The sequence below is a fragment of the Schistocerca gregaria genome, chromosome 4 (assembly GCF_023897955.1).
Source record: "Schistocerca gregaria isolate iqSchGreg1 chromosome 4, iqSchGreg1.2, whole genome shotgun sequence".
In the NCBI taxonomy this organism is placed as follows: domain Eukaryota; kingdom Metazoa; phylum Arthropoda; class Insecta; order Orthoptera; family Acrididae; genus Schistocerca; species Schistocerca gregaria.
In genome coordinates, this window is record NC_064923.1 from 265,643,502 (window position 1) to 265,658,835 (window position 15,334).

Genomic DNA, 15,334 nt, shown 5'->3' on the forward strand with positions numbered 1-15,334 from the left:
CAGAAAGTTGATATACTCTCTATAATTTCTTAAGAATTGGTCACTTTCTGCAGGTGAGCTGACAGCTTTCAGAGCTTCCTGTGGACAGCTGAACAGCAGAAATTGTCATTTCAAAGCAGGTGTAAACCTTTTGTAAGTAAGAATAGAACTGAATAGATTGAATTTGGACACTATTTTGTGAATAGAAAGCGTTACCTTATTACACAGTCTGTAATTTGCAAAACAGTTCTATTTATACAGATTTACTTTAATGGTGTGTAGTGAAGGATACTTTGTGTACCACTGTCAGTTCCCCCCTCTCCTGTTCCAGTCACAAATGGTTCATGGAAAGAAAGATTCTTGGTAAGGTGCCATGTGAGCTCATATGTCTAAATTTACTTTTGTGATCTTTTTGCAAGATTTACATAGGAGGAAGCATTATATTAGTTGATTCTTCTAAGAATGTATGCTCTCTGAACTTTAACAGTAAAGCACATCATGATGCAGAACATCTCTCTTGCGGTACCTGCCACAGGTGTTGGCTGACCATCTCCATGATGGTTTCACACTTATTTAATAAACCTGTAATGAAACATACTGTTCTTCCTTAGATCTTTTCAATTCTCTCTATTAGTAGTAGCTGGTACACATGCCAGACGACAAGCATTACTCAAGAATTGTCAAGCAAGGGCTTTGTAAACCATTTCCTTTGTGAGTGCATTACATTTCCTTGAGGATACTTCCAATGAATCTCAGTCTGACATCTGCTTTATCTGCAATTAATTTTATGTTGTTGTTCCACTTTAAATTGTTCTAAACACATACTCCTAGATATTTTATGGATGTGAGTGCTTCCAGTTTTATTACATAATAGACATAGCATTTGCAAAAGTGATCTTTTGATCACTGTATGCAAAAAGAATTGTAATTTAATAAAGAAATATCAACCAGGACTCAAGTGCACTACTGCCTTTGTAGTACTTAACAGACCCTGCACTGACTGAGCATTGTGGCCACAATAATCCAACCCTCCACAGAAACACCCTTCCTAAAACTTTTCACTGCTTACAGTAGTTGCTTTGTTCTTTCCCCCTCAAGGTATCTGTGGTTGCTTCCTTCTTTTCCCTGTGAAGATGCTTGTTGAAACTCTCTGTCTCTGAGCCTTCTGAATTGGATACCCACAAACAGTCCTTCAAATGAGACATTTCAATGTCTCAAGACCTTGAATTATTTGTCAGAGTTTGTGAAGGAAAATTTCTCAGTTGCTGCCTAGAAATTGATCATATATCAACCATCACAGGGGGAAAGAATAATTATATTTACTTTCAGAAAGAAACAAACACTGTCTGAATAGACTGTAAAGGCCCAATGGTACCGACCGGCCGCTGTGTCATCCTCAGCCCTTAGGCATCATGGGATGCATGTATGGAGGGGCCTGCAGTCAGCACACCACCCTAATGGCCATTGTCAGTTTTTGTGACTGGTGTCTGTTACTTCTCAATCAAGTAGGTCCTCAATTGGCCTCACAAGGGCTGAGTGCACCCTGCTTGCTAACAACACTTAGGAGACCTGAATGATGACCCATCCAAGTGGCAGAATAGCCCAATGGCACTTAACTTTAGTGATCTGATATGAACTGGTGTTACCACTGCAGCAGGGCCATTGGCTATATTTACTGTCATAACATTATAAAAATTAAATGACTGCAGGAACAGATTTATATCTGTAATTATCACTTTTCTTAATTGTACATAATTCACTTAGGCATGTGCATCAATCACAAAATTTAACCTGTTTATTTGTTTCTTATGTTTTTCATCTAACTATTGGACAAATGTTGTCATGGTCTTTAGCTGCAGTTGAGCATATAAGTTTGGTGGATTTCTAATTTACTTCCATTGAATCTGTAATTGCTGTGTGTCTTTTGTGACTTTGTTCTTTACTTAGAATGATGATACTTGAAATAACCACGTTTTCAGATGAAATATTGGTGGACAAAGTATTTGATGTAACCACTATCGGTATCAATAGACCAAACAAGAGAAACTGTGTAAACCCTGAAGTTGCAAGAAAACTCCGAGCAGCTGTTACAAATTTTGAAGATGACCCTTCTTCCTCAGTTGCTGTTTTGTATGGTACCGGAGGCAACTTCTGTTCTGGATTTGATCTGGAATCTTTGGCGGAAGTGAAGAGTTTTGAGAGTTTACGCAAGGAAATTGCAGCAGGAGGAATGGTGAGCATTGGTGTAACCTGATAGTATCAAATATGAAAAAAAAATTAGAATGAACCTTCTCATTTATCAATTACAGTTATAAATAACTCTCACAGCTGAGAACATTCCATTGTCTTCATACATCACTCAAATTATATTTTATGCAGGTCTATTTTGTTTAATGATAGTCAAAAGGCAAGTAAATTTTGCCATTGAAATTTTTGTTAAACACACCGAGGTGCATAAAAACCTCTTCAGGTGCAACTGTGGGTGTCTTACCTTTTTCAAGTGTTATTTAAAGGATGAGAAAAATTAATAGATCTTTTGTAATTATTATGAGATTTACTTTGCGTGAATGCTCAATAGCATTTAAAATATATATTTCCTGCCATTATGTCTTGAATAATGTCCCACTTGTCAACTATCAGCCATCTGATGAACTGGACTAGTGCTATCTTTAGATGTATTAAAGATAGAAAAATTAGAAATATATAAAACCATAAAACAGTAATTGATATCATTGTATATTGTGAAAGTAAAATTAACATATGACATTAAATCAAGGACTATTAGGAGAGGATTCTGAAACAGTGGTGGAATCATCACAGCTGCAAATTTAATTGTGGCTGTTTATCCATTAATTCCAAAATATATTTTTTCTGTCTGTCCAACTGCAGTTGTTCAAGTTTTGATGGTTTTAAAGTAGACTATTGTGATTTTGGTACTGGAAACATGTACTTCATACTATATCATGTATCAGATGTGCATTGTTGGTTTGTATCTCTCTTATGTTTGTGTCCTCATTCTGTTTTCTACCTCTCCTTTTTTTGTCTGAAAAACTGGTGGCTGTGTATTCTTTTGTGGTTTGGATTTCACTAAACAGAATGACAACGGGTGTTACATGGTGAAAAATCAACTTTCAGGCATGAGGTGTGACACCAAATATTGTGAATACACTGTGGAACTATACTGATACTCAATGTCTGGACCACAACTCACTTCCTGCTAGATGATTTATGCATGAAAGAAGACATTTAGCTGACTTATGAAAAGCCAGTGTGGCTGATAATTTAAAAAAAAAGAAAAAAGAAAAGAAAGTTATCTGGCATCTGGCCATACACACAGTTGAAAATAACTTGTATATACAGTTTTCACTCAACTATTCATCTTAAACTGTTGATCTAATGCCTGAAATATTATAATTCAGTCCACTGATCTACTGTTGTTGACTTAATAATCATCACAAGATCTATAATACTACTTAAGCTATGATCTTATTTCTCTGTCATTTTAATGGTGTCAAAAGATTGTGTTATTAACAATAAAGATGACCTTTTTCTTTCATTAATTTTCTTGTGCCTTTGTCCTGCATTTGTGCGGTGTTGGGATGATTATTGAAGGTTTTGGCACGGTTAATTTAAGGGGTGACTGGATGCCCTTCCTGTCACCACCTGGTTACACTTCGAGACAGAGTGTGTGTACACCAGCTGTCAGTGTGTAGTGAGAGTTATGCAAAAATTTTCAAAATAGTTGCAAATTGTGCAACTGAGGTGTGACTTTGGTACCAGCCCACACTCACCTATTCGGATGTTGGGAAACTGCCTAAAACCACATTCAGACTGGCTGGCACTGACCCTCATTGTTAATTCACTGAGCAGATTTAACCGGGTACTGGCATCTCCCACCATCCCAGAAGCAGCGCTTTAACATGTGCAGTTATCTGGGTGGGTAATGAAGACATGATCACTAGTTATTTACATTTTAAATTGATCTTTCATCATTTATTATTTCAGTTCTGTTATAATTTCATTTCTAATATCATAAGATTTTCATTTGGTTTGACTGTCACTTAGCCAAGAATTTCTTTGCTATACTCTCATTCTAAAATTATTATTATACAATTATTATTGTTGTTTTTGTTATTAAAAATCACACAGTTGAAAAACTATCATTTAAATATTTTTGTTTCTGATAGGGATCAACAAGAAGAATTACAAAGAAACCTCTAATAGCTGCTGTCAGTGGCTATGCAGTAGCTGGTGGTTTTGAACTTGCATTACTATGTGATCTTAGGGTTGTTGAAGAAACAGCAGTCATGGGAGTATTCTGCCGGCGATTTGGTGAGCTGATAACAGATTTATCATAGTGAAGACCAACAATATCATGACTACAGCCTAATAGAATCTACTTTTAATGAAAATAAATTATTTTCAGTGGTTACATTGTACATAGATGATAGTAATGACTGAACTTAGTCTTGAGTTGATGGCAAAAGAGAGAAAAATTTCTAGAGCTGGCACGTGCTTGCACCTTTTGGTTAGTAATGAGGGTGTCATTAGGTGTAATGATCCCACCCGAAAGATGTATTGCCATCAGAAAGGATACATGGTCACAATTCAGATTTCAGTGATGATTTATAGAGCTGGATGGTATTCAATAAATAGTTTCATACTCTCACACTTTTTTAAAGACAATTTCCAGCCTGTAGAGCATCTTTAGATACTAAATGTACAGGTACTGTATGAATATCCCTATTTTGAGAGCAGTCTTCACTAATGATAGATGAATACTTTATTGTGAAATAACAATAGAAAAAGACATTGTTATTCACTCCATGGATGAGCCATTGAGTGGCAGGCAGGCATATTGAAAAAAGACATCTAGATCTTTCTTTTTAAATATCAGACTAAATCCTTCATCAGAGGTACAAAAAGAAAATAAAATGCACACACATTTGCAACTCACATGCATATGTTCACTATCATCTCTGGAGCTTATCAGACACTTGCTCTTGTTGCTGAGTCTTAGAAATACCTGGTTCATGTGCTCATTACAGCACTTACAGTAACAAAGGTTTCAACAGGGAGCAGACTATACTGGGCAGACTGACCTACCCAGCTGTAAGACTACACTAGGTGTCACTTGTAACGTAATAGACTGAGATTCACTTATTATAATGTGTAATACATCTGATTTCTAAACATCACAATATTCTGTAACCTTAAACAATGGGAAATCCAGGATGGAATGTAAGAACATTATGAAAAGGATAGTTGATACTCACCATGTAACGATGATGCTGAGTTGTGGATAACCACAACAAAAAGACTGTCACAAAATAAGTTTTTGGCCAACAAGGCATTTGTCAGAAACAAACAATAAACACACACACACACACACACACACACACACACACACACACACACACACACACACACAAACACAACACACACAAGACCACACTACAAGCAGCAGCAGCAGCAGTGCATGATGTGAGAGGCAACTGGTTGGGAGTAAGGAGGAGACTGGGGTGGGGAGAGCAATATGGGTGGAGGACGGTGAAGTGCTGCTGGGGAGTATGCAGGGATGAGGTAAAGAGAGGGTAGGGCAGCTAGATGCAGTTGTGAGGTTAGACAAAGGGGTGGGGGTATCAGAAAACAAGAAAAGTAAAAAGACTGAGTGCGTTGGTGCAATAGGGCTGGAACATTCCCGTTCCAGCACTAAACAGCCCTCTATGCCAGCAATGCACCCAGTTTTTTATTTCTCTCATTTTCTGCTACTGCCCCCTACCCACCATCTAACCTCTAACCTCCCGACTGCACTTAGCTGCTCTACCCTCTCTCCACATTGTCCGTACACTCTACCCAGCAGCACTTCACCATCCCCCACACCTACCCTGCTATCCCTCCCCCTCCCTGCCCCAGCCTTCTCCTTACCCCCACCCAACTGCCTCTCCCATGATGCGCTGGAGCTGCAGCTCGTAGTCTGGTTTCAGCTGCCAGAGACTGTGGTCATGTGTGTGTGAATTGATTTGTGTGTGTGTGTGTGTGTGTGTGTGTGTGTGTGTGTGTGTGTGTGTGTGTGTGTTTTGTCTATTTTTCATAAAGGCCTTGCTGGCCGAAAGCTTATTTTGTGACAGTCTTTTTCTTGTGCATATCTGTGACTCTGTGTCTCCACTATATGGTGAGTAACAAATATCCTTATCATAATATTCTACAATTTTCTTGTCTGATTGTATGCTTATGGTCATGTGTTGATTTTCAACTACACTAATTAGTGTTTAACAACAACTGAAATAAAAAAGAAAATACTTTAACAGAATGTTCGTTCAGGATGTATAAAATGAAATAATTATCTTGAAGTAAACTTGTTAATTACTGGTTTTAAATACAATATGGAGTAGTGTGTTTTTACAGAATAATTAGGTATGATGAATGGTATTGATTCTATTTTGGCAAGTGAAATATTAATTTATCTGATGAGAATATACCTACTGTAGTATTAATTGTTAAAAATACTCATCATATAATAATTAACACTCAAAGCCTCTATATTTTATGAAATCAATTTTGAAACACATGCTTATGTTTTTTGCTGAGCGTAATGTCATGCTCAAATAATTTTGTAGAGAATTGGGGAAACCTGAATATTCCAGTAAGATATGGGTGAGGTGGTCTTTCTTTTACAGTATGTAATGAACATGGGTGTCATCTTAAAATTGGCCATCTTGAATCTATGTCAGTCTTTTTAAATGGAAAGGAGGTTTTGTGATACAACAAATTACATCAGCTTTTTCTGACAGGTTCATCCCTGTAAACACAGTCGAATTAGCTATTATGGTTAAAAAATTACAACACATTTTGGTTGGAATTACAGAATGGACTGCTCTCCATAAAGGAAAGTCGTTTAATGTGTTCAACGAAGTGTCCCTCTCAGTCAATATACATTTGAAGGCACTTAATCTAATCATCACATGCTCGCAGAAGGATTTCTGCAGAAATGCTGGAACATGCGTCTTCAGCGTGTTACTCAAGATAATGTCTATTTCTTATTTTCTCTGCATAAACAGTCCCACAGATAGAAGTCAGATGGTGTGAGATCAGGTGATCTTGGTGCCACTCCACAGGACCACGTCAGCCAATCCAATGACCAGGAAATCGACCACCTAACTAACCACTGACGAACAACTGCTCCATTTTGTGGTGGAGACCCATCCTGTTGAAAGTAAGAGGAAAGCTGCCATCTTCATTCAGAACTAAAGGAAACACCACTTCTTACATCATTTGCAGGTAGCATTGAGCATTTAGGTTCTGGTCAGTTGAAATGGGTACCTCATATTCCACACCACACCATAACCTTTACATCACCAACTGCCCCGGAAAGTTGCATCCAGCATTGATTCCGGTCACTCCAGTGTCTGTAGTTGTGATAAGAAATTTTTTCTCATCACTGAACAGGATACTTCTTGCACAATTTCAAATGCAATTTTCTTAACTTGTCTGAAATCTTTACCAGTCTTCTGTGCATCATTTCTGCTGAAAATTTATGATTCATAAGGAGAGTGTTAATTTTTTTTTTTGTTCTCTGCATCAGTAATTCTAGGTCCAACTGCTTCAAGATCTTGCTGAACTACTTTGACCCACTGTCCTCCTGTCTTTTTTCCAAGACTTCTCATCACTAGTTGTTTTAATAAATAATAATGTTTAAATATGACACAATGTTTGACACCTCCTATTCAGCCAGTATTTAAGTATTTACAAATTATTTTCTTGCTCCAAATCTCAGTTTTTTATTTTGCAAAAACTATGATGTTATGCTGTGGATACTGCAAATAGTTAATATTTTTTACTGAAATTTTGACTTGATACTCATCCATGTTGTGGGTAGGAGTGTTATACAATACAACATTACAAGTGGCAAAAGTGTCTGAAGGGTTTCAGCCTACTATCACTCTAAAAGGGATCTTCTCCTTTTACCAACTAAGAAGCATAAATTTAAAACAGCAGACTAAAAACAAAAACTGAAAACCATGGAAAATTATAAAAATAACTATTACTACAAACAATATCAAGGAATACTGAATGTAAAAGGCACTAACACGTGAGACCTTCAACAATACAGTTATGAAATTCATACTGACAACATCAAGCCCACTGAAGACATTTGGATTCGTAAGGTGTGATTGTGAGCTAAAATTTGTTTGCTGTAGATAGCAATTTGGCTGTGGGTAGTCCTTGTGTACCACCACACAAATGGGCAGGAGCACTTCAGTGTTTCACTGCTTACAGAGGGGACTCAATTTCATTACTTGGAAATGAGTGCTCAGTGAGACCCAACCTCCACACAGGAGGAAACAAACTGTCTTTGATGACCAGGATGAGATCGCCAATCTAGGGCTACTATGCTCCTCCTTATGCCCATTTATTGCATTTCTGCAGCTGCATCATCAGGTGGTGAGTGAACCACCTCTTCCAAAGACTCTGGCTCAGTGACTACAAGTTGCCATGTATGCAGTCTGTTGGTGGGAATCTCAAGCATAAGCACTAAGGGGTTGCATCTTTAAACTTCTGATGCTGTAGTTATCGAGAGGCTTGTTGTGATTCACTTAAGAATTTATTAACTTCCCTCCTAATCACTAAATACCATATGTGTCAACAATTTGCCATGTTTCCCTTAATTTTCAGGTATGTTGGCACAGTACGTGGCCTTTAGCAAAGCAATCTCATTGCCAAGCTCATTATTTTAGACAGTACCAACAACCATTTTGATGGTGTTTTGAGATTGTTTTGAGGTGAGTGGTCCCGTTATTCTATCTATTTGTCGCAAACTAATATGTAGGCCAAAACACTATACTTTATTTGAATATTGAATAACAACACAGCAATTTATCATCAAAGTTGATAACTGAATGCAAGGATACATGCACAAATCTTCTTTCTGGCCCATCTTATACAGCTAATATAGGACAAGTGCTGCAGTCCAGGTACTAGTTGGATAGCTGCAGCCGGCCTCACCACCACTGGCCAAGTCAGCTCAAATATGCTGGACTGGAACAACTTGATAGATGTTCACCAGAGTTGTCTTCTGATGTGGCAAGTCTCCATTTGGAAGCTGTGCTGCTTGGTTCACCCACCCAGCATGTCTTATTCAAGTCTTGTCACAGGCCTGTCCTATCCCAACATGGGCATGGCCACCAGTGAAAACAGTCATTTTGTATTGCAACTTCTGCACAGCATTTTATGTGGGCATGACCACTAATCAGTTGTCCACCATGATGAATGGCCACCACCAAACTGTGGCCAAGAACAGAGCTGACCACACAGTGGCACAAAATCCTAATGAGTACAACATGTTAGTGCTCAGTATCTGCTTCACAATGTGTGCATTCCAAATCCTTTCTCTGGTACCGTGTGCCACAGAATTTGAATCTGCGCCAGACGTCATGGACGTCGAAGACCCCTAGAGGTCTCTGCATCATCGCGCTGTAAGCCGTGATGGCGCCCGCCTCCTGGTCCACATTTAGTGTGAGGGCACCACAGTGGAAAATGTGGTCCCAGTGGCCAATAGCAGTGCCCCAATTGTGTATTTAAGTGCCTGCCTCTCGCTCAGCAAGCGAGTCTAATCATTTCATGCGTCTTGACCTATCGCCTCGACAACAGGCAGCATGTTTTCCGTTCTTTGTTTTCATTACTAGTGGATGTCTTGGATTCATTTGGTTGTCTCTGTCACTCTGTTGCTTCTTGCCCTTGACTGCTCTGGTCACAGTTGCAACATTTTTGGCGACGAGGTGACAAAGTTGATGCCCGGGATGCATTACCACAACAGCTTCCGAGTCCTCAGGTGTCCGATGCGTTCCCATGTCCGCCATCATTCCTACACTAAAGAGGACTGGGAAACCCACTTACATCGGCTGAAACAACATTTCATGGTTTTTCGTGTTACAGATGACTACTTGCAGCGGTTGTTGTTTTTGTCTTGGGCCTCCCCAGACACATTCTTTCTTCTACGCAAGTTGGCACCATTGTCCGATCCTGTGGCTCTCTCTTTCCAGGAGATATGCTTTTTGCTGACAAACAATTATTCCCAATGCTTCCATGTGGTCGCCTCTCAGCTGGAGTTCCACCAGTACCATAAACAGCCTGGTCAATTGTATCGCTCCTGGGTCACAGACTTGCAGGGTCTCGGCCATCGATATGATTTTACATGCATCAATCAACAGTGTAAGGCTTTGTATGCAGAGTCCCTGATCCGGGGTGTAGTGGTTCAGCTGGCTCCCGATCCTGAGGTCTGTACTGCGTCACTGAAACTCGATAACCCCTCCTTGGAAGAGATTCTCCGCATTGCCCACTCCTTTGAAATTGCTCAAGTGGCTAATGAGCGTCTTATGGCACTGCTGCAGGTGATGGCGATCAAAACGTCATGGCGGGTTCTGCCCTCGTGATGTCAACATGGCCTGGCCAACAGAGGCCAGCACCATTGGGACTCCTCATTGTCCAATGTCTCTAAGGCATAGGCGCCTCTGGTCGCCCCTCGTCGCTGGTCACGCGGCCTAATTCCATCTTGCCCAGAGTGCTTTATTGCACATTGTCAATCTGATTGTCCTCACTACTGGGAAACATGCACACTGTGTAACAAGGAGGGTCACATCCGATCGGTTTATTGTAGTCGCTTGACTTGCTCCAGTCCTGCCCCTCCTGGGCTTCAAGATACAGTCCATGTGCTGGAATCGGTCATCCCACAGGATGGCCCGTCAGCGTAGAAGCTTTTTCTCATGCTCTGCCTTTTCACTGAGGATGTCAGTTTTCAGGTCGACACTGCAGCCACCAATTTCCTGATTAATATGGTGACATACACCTGGCTGGGCTCTCCTGAGTTGTCACCTCTCTATCGCCGTTTGGCCACCTACAGAGATGGTTCCATTCCCGTACATGGGCAGTTTGTCATCCAGGCAACGTACAAGCATGTTCCCCAGCTCCTTACCCTCTCTGTCATCAACCATCCATCAGCTTCAAATATTTTTGGTCTGGATGAGTTTCCACTGTTTGGCATTTCAATTTCCGATGAAGTTAAGGTCATTTTCCACGGTTGTTCCTTTTCAGGACTTGGACGATCTGTGCTCCGCTTTTGGGTCATTGTTTGCAACAGATCTCGGATGTGCTTCCGGTTTTCATGCGCACATCACCTTACGGCCAGATGTGGAGCCTCGCATTTTCTGGGCCCGGCCCCTTCTGGTAGCCTTATGGCCAGCAGTCAAGCAGGAACTTGATTGGCTCCAGGCCACTGGCATTCTGGAGCTGTGACTTACAGTGCTTGGGGGATGCCATTGGTGGTCATATGGAAACCCAATGGGTCCCTTCGGCTGTGTGGGGACTTCGGCATTACAGTCAGTGCTCAGTCCCTCGCTTAAACTTACCCCATTCCCCGACAGGATGACCTTCTCACCAAGCTTGCCGGGGGAGAGTATTTTTCAAAGATTGACCCAACTGAGACACACCACCAGTCACCCTTGGATGCCGAATCCTCAGAACATCATGGTTCTCAGCACACTTTTCGGACTGTATAAGTACAAGTGCCTTCCCTTTGATGTCTCTTCAGTGCTGGCCATTTTCCAAAGGTTCCTGGAGCAGCTTGCACAGCCTATCCTTGCCTGTGTGAATTATCTGGATGACATCTTGGTCACTGGGCGTTCTCACCAGGAACATCTGTAAAACCTCAGTGCCTTATTTCACGCTCTGCAATTTGCAGGTTTATGCTGTTGGCTGGACAAGTGTCATTTTTTTCAATCGTAAGTGGAATACTTAGGCCACTGGCTTAACAATGATGGCATTCACCCTTCGGGTCGTAATGTCGCGGCCATTGAGGCCCTTCCTCATCCCTAGGACTGAACTCCAGGTGCTTTTGGGCAAGGTTACTTATTACTTAAAGTTCTTGCCTCAGGCTGCCTCTGTTGCTCAACTCCTCAATCACTTGCGTTGCAAAGGGGAACCTTTTGATTGGATGCCTGCCTGTGACCAGGCTTTTCTCCATTTAAAGGCGATGCTGAAGTCCGCCCCTTGCCTTACTCCCTTCTCTCTGGACCACCCGTTGGTTGTGGTGGCTGATACGTTGGCATATGGCATTGGGGCTGTCCTCACGCATCGGGATGCCAATTGCTCTGAACATCCCATCGCTTATTCCTCTAAGACGTAGACCACAGCACAATGGAACTACTCCCAGATTGAAAACGAACCCCTGGCGATCATGTTCGCCGTCCAAAAATTTCACATCTATCTCTTTGGTGCAAAATTCACCCTCCTGACAGACAATAAACCCTTGGTTACGCTTTTTGGACCCCACTCTCACCTCCCAGAGTGGATGGCTCTATGTCTCCAGCGCTGGGCATTGTTTTTACCAAATTACAGTTACACCATATGGTATAAGCCCACTGCCCACCATCCTAATGCAGACACTTTGTTACACCTCCCAGCAGCCCCTGATCCTGCCTTTGACCAACAGGAGTTCCTCTGCTTTCACAATGATTCTGCCTGCCGGGATTCATTGGGCGGTCTGCCTCTCACGGCTGCTCACATTGCTGCGGCTACCCTCCGCGACCCTATCTTGCGGCATATGTGGTCCACGGGTGGCCCTCCTGTGTTACTCATCAGATGCAGTCTGGTTTCAGCCCCTGGCACCACCTGTCCCACAGGCTCTCTCTGGTTGCTGATGTCCTTCTGTTGGCCACAGAGTCAGATGACCGTCGGGTGGTCATCCCTCCAGATTTCCGGCTTCATGTGCTCAGTTTGTTACACTGCGGGCACTGGGGAACGTCCTGTATGAAAGTTTTGGCTTGCTGTCACGTGTATTGGCCTGGCATCGATGGCGATATTGACCACCTGGTCCGTGGGTGCACTGTATGTGTGCGTCACCAGGCATGCCCCCCCCCCCCCCCTCCCTCAGTCATTTGCATCCAGGCCTGTGCCTCGCCATCCCTGGGAATGCATCCATATCGATTTTGCTGGCCCGTTTTTGGGGTCCACGTGGTTACTTATCATTGATGCTTACTGCAAATACCCATATGTTGTCCACATGGCATCCACCACCACAGAGGCTACATTCACAGCCCTGGCCCAGGTCCTTGCCATTGAGGGCCTGCCACACATGTTCGTCTCCAATAATGGTCCCCAATTCATGGGGTCCTTCTTCCACGACTTCTGTTAGGCCAACGGTATCAAACAAATCCGTAGCCCTCTTTCCACCCTTCGTCCAATGGCACAGTGGAGAGGCTTGTCCGCACTTTTAAATGACAGTTGACAAAGATGGTCGACACATCTCCTACCATGTCGGCCCTCACCCTGTTTTAGAGCACCTATCGCACTATGCCAATTGATGGATGCAGTCCGACAGAGATCCTTCATGGGCAACAGCTACGGACCCTGCTCCATTTGCTGATGCTATCTCCCTCCCGGCCCCACTCCCAGCCCTCGCAGTGTTATGCCCACAGCACAGCTGTGTAGGCTCGCAAGTAGGGGTGCAAGGTGGGTTGGGTGCGGGTCACCACAGCTCATGGGTGGCATGTGATGTTGGTGCAGATGTCGAAAGGGTTGGAGTGCTGCCATCATAATCAGCTCCGTCTGCATGCCCCTGCGGGACTCGCACCGCCGCCTCCTCCCCTACCTCCTTTGAGTACGGACATGGTCCTCGAGTCACTGTCCATGCACCCAGTTGCCGTCTCCCCTCGGGCCTGCCGCCAGCTTAGCAAAATTTTTCTTTTTGTGTGCCTGTTAGGAAAAATTTTCATTATTTTTTGGGTGCCTGTCAACAGCTCTTGCTATACAGTGAGTGGTCTCCTTAACTTCCAAATTATGTACACTGTGCCAAAACTTTCCTTGACTTTTAAAACCAATTTAGCATTTTTATGGCAAGAAATGATACCTCTGCCAATCAAAATACCAATTAGGAAAGGCAACTGTGTTTAAAGAGCATTCCATTCATCAGTCATGATCACTGATGGAACAGCTTACATAAAACTGCTTATTTGTCTGAGGTGGCCTTAATGTTGTCTCTGTATTTGACCAACCTCATCCTCTCCAAAGAAACCATGTTGGGAATGATCATATGGAAACAAGAAGCCAACAGTTATACTTACCTTAGCAACACATACCTTTTCACCAACATGGTCCTCTCCAAAGAACTTATAATGGGAATGGGCAGATGGTAACAAGAAGCCAACAGGTGCACTTACCAATTTCAGTCAGCAAGGCACAGCGGTACAAGTTGGAACAGCAGTAACATCAAGGGTGGTTACAGATATATTGTCTGGTGTGCAGTCTGGGTGGTGAAGCTCTGGCAGGAACATGAGGTGACATAATAGAAAATGGTGTGACAGCCACCATCTGTGTCTTTACCTTACATGTCAAAAATTCTGAAGGCGCTTTGACAAACAACAAATTAAGTAAAGCTGTGAGGACGGGGTGTGAGTCGTGCTTGGTTAGCTCAGTTGGTAGAGCACTTGCCCGCGAAAGGCAAAGGTCCCAAGTTCAAGTCTCGATCCAGCACACAGTTTTAATGTGCCAGGAAGTTTCATATCAGCGTGCACTCTGCTGCAGAGTGAAAATCTCATTCTGGAAACATCCCCCAGGCTGTGGCTAACCCATGTCTCCGCAATATCCTTTCTTCCAGGAGTGCTAGTTCTGCAAGGTTCACAGGAAAGCTCCTGTAAAGCTTGGAAGGTAGGAAACGAGGTACTGGCAGAAGTAAAGCTGTGAGGGCGGGGCGTGAGTCGTGCTTGGGTAGCTCGCCTGCGAAAGGCAAAGGTCCCGAGTTCAAGTCTCAGTCCAGCACACAGTTTTAATCAGCCAGCAAGTTTCATATCAGCGCACACTCCACTGCAGAGTGAAAATCTCATTCTGGAAACAAATTAATAGACTGAATCGTCATGTTAAATGCCTTGTTCCCTAAGACCTGAACAGGCCTTATAGTGCTTGTATCCCTTAAAGATGGAGCTGAGAACGTATACAGCTTACATAAACTGAGTTCAAGTTCATATACACTGAACCAAATACACACACACACAGTTTCTTCATAACTGATATGCACAGTTTCGACTTTGAGATATAATGCATGCAGTATCTACCATGCTTTTTTTTATTATTTGATCTTGCACGTTGTTACACTTTTCATGCATATCTTAAGGTTTTTATGATGCATGTAATCCAGTATCTAGGGATTATATTTCTTCTGGTGCCTATGAAATGGTAGCATACATCTTTTGCTACCCTCTCCTTTTGATTAGTTTCTCTATCAGAAGCAGATTTATCTGTATAAATTTGGCCGGTTATTGGATCAGAATTTTGAGAATCATAAACCCACTAAATCTTCAAGTCA

General features: G+C 42.3%; 1 protein-coding gene across 1 annotated transcript in view; it reads left to right on the forward strand.

Annotated features, from left to right (window-relative positions):
• Nucleotides 1–15,334, forward strand: part of LOC126365948 (probable enoyl-CoA hydratase echA8) — a 70,195-nt gene that overhangs the window by 24,674 nt on the left and 30,187 nt on the right. The window contains exons 2-3 of the mRNA XM_050008732.1: nucleotides 1,959–2,212; nucleotides 4,167–4,311. Coding sequence (XP_049864689.1) covers nucleotides 1,959–2,212; nucleotides 4,167–4,311 — 399 coding nt within the window. The remainder of the gene's footprint in view (nucleotides 1–1,958; nucleotides 2,213–4,166; nucleotides 4,312–15,334) is intronic.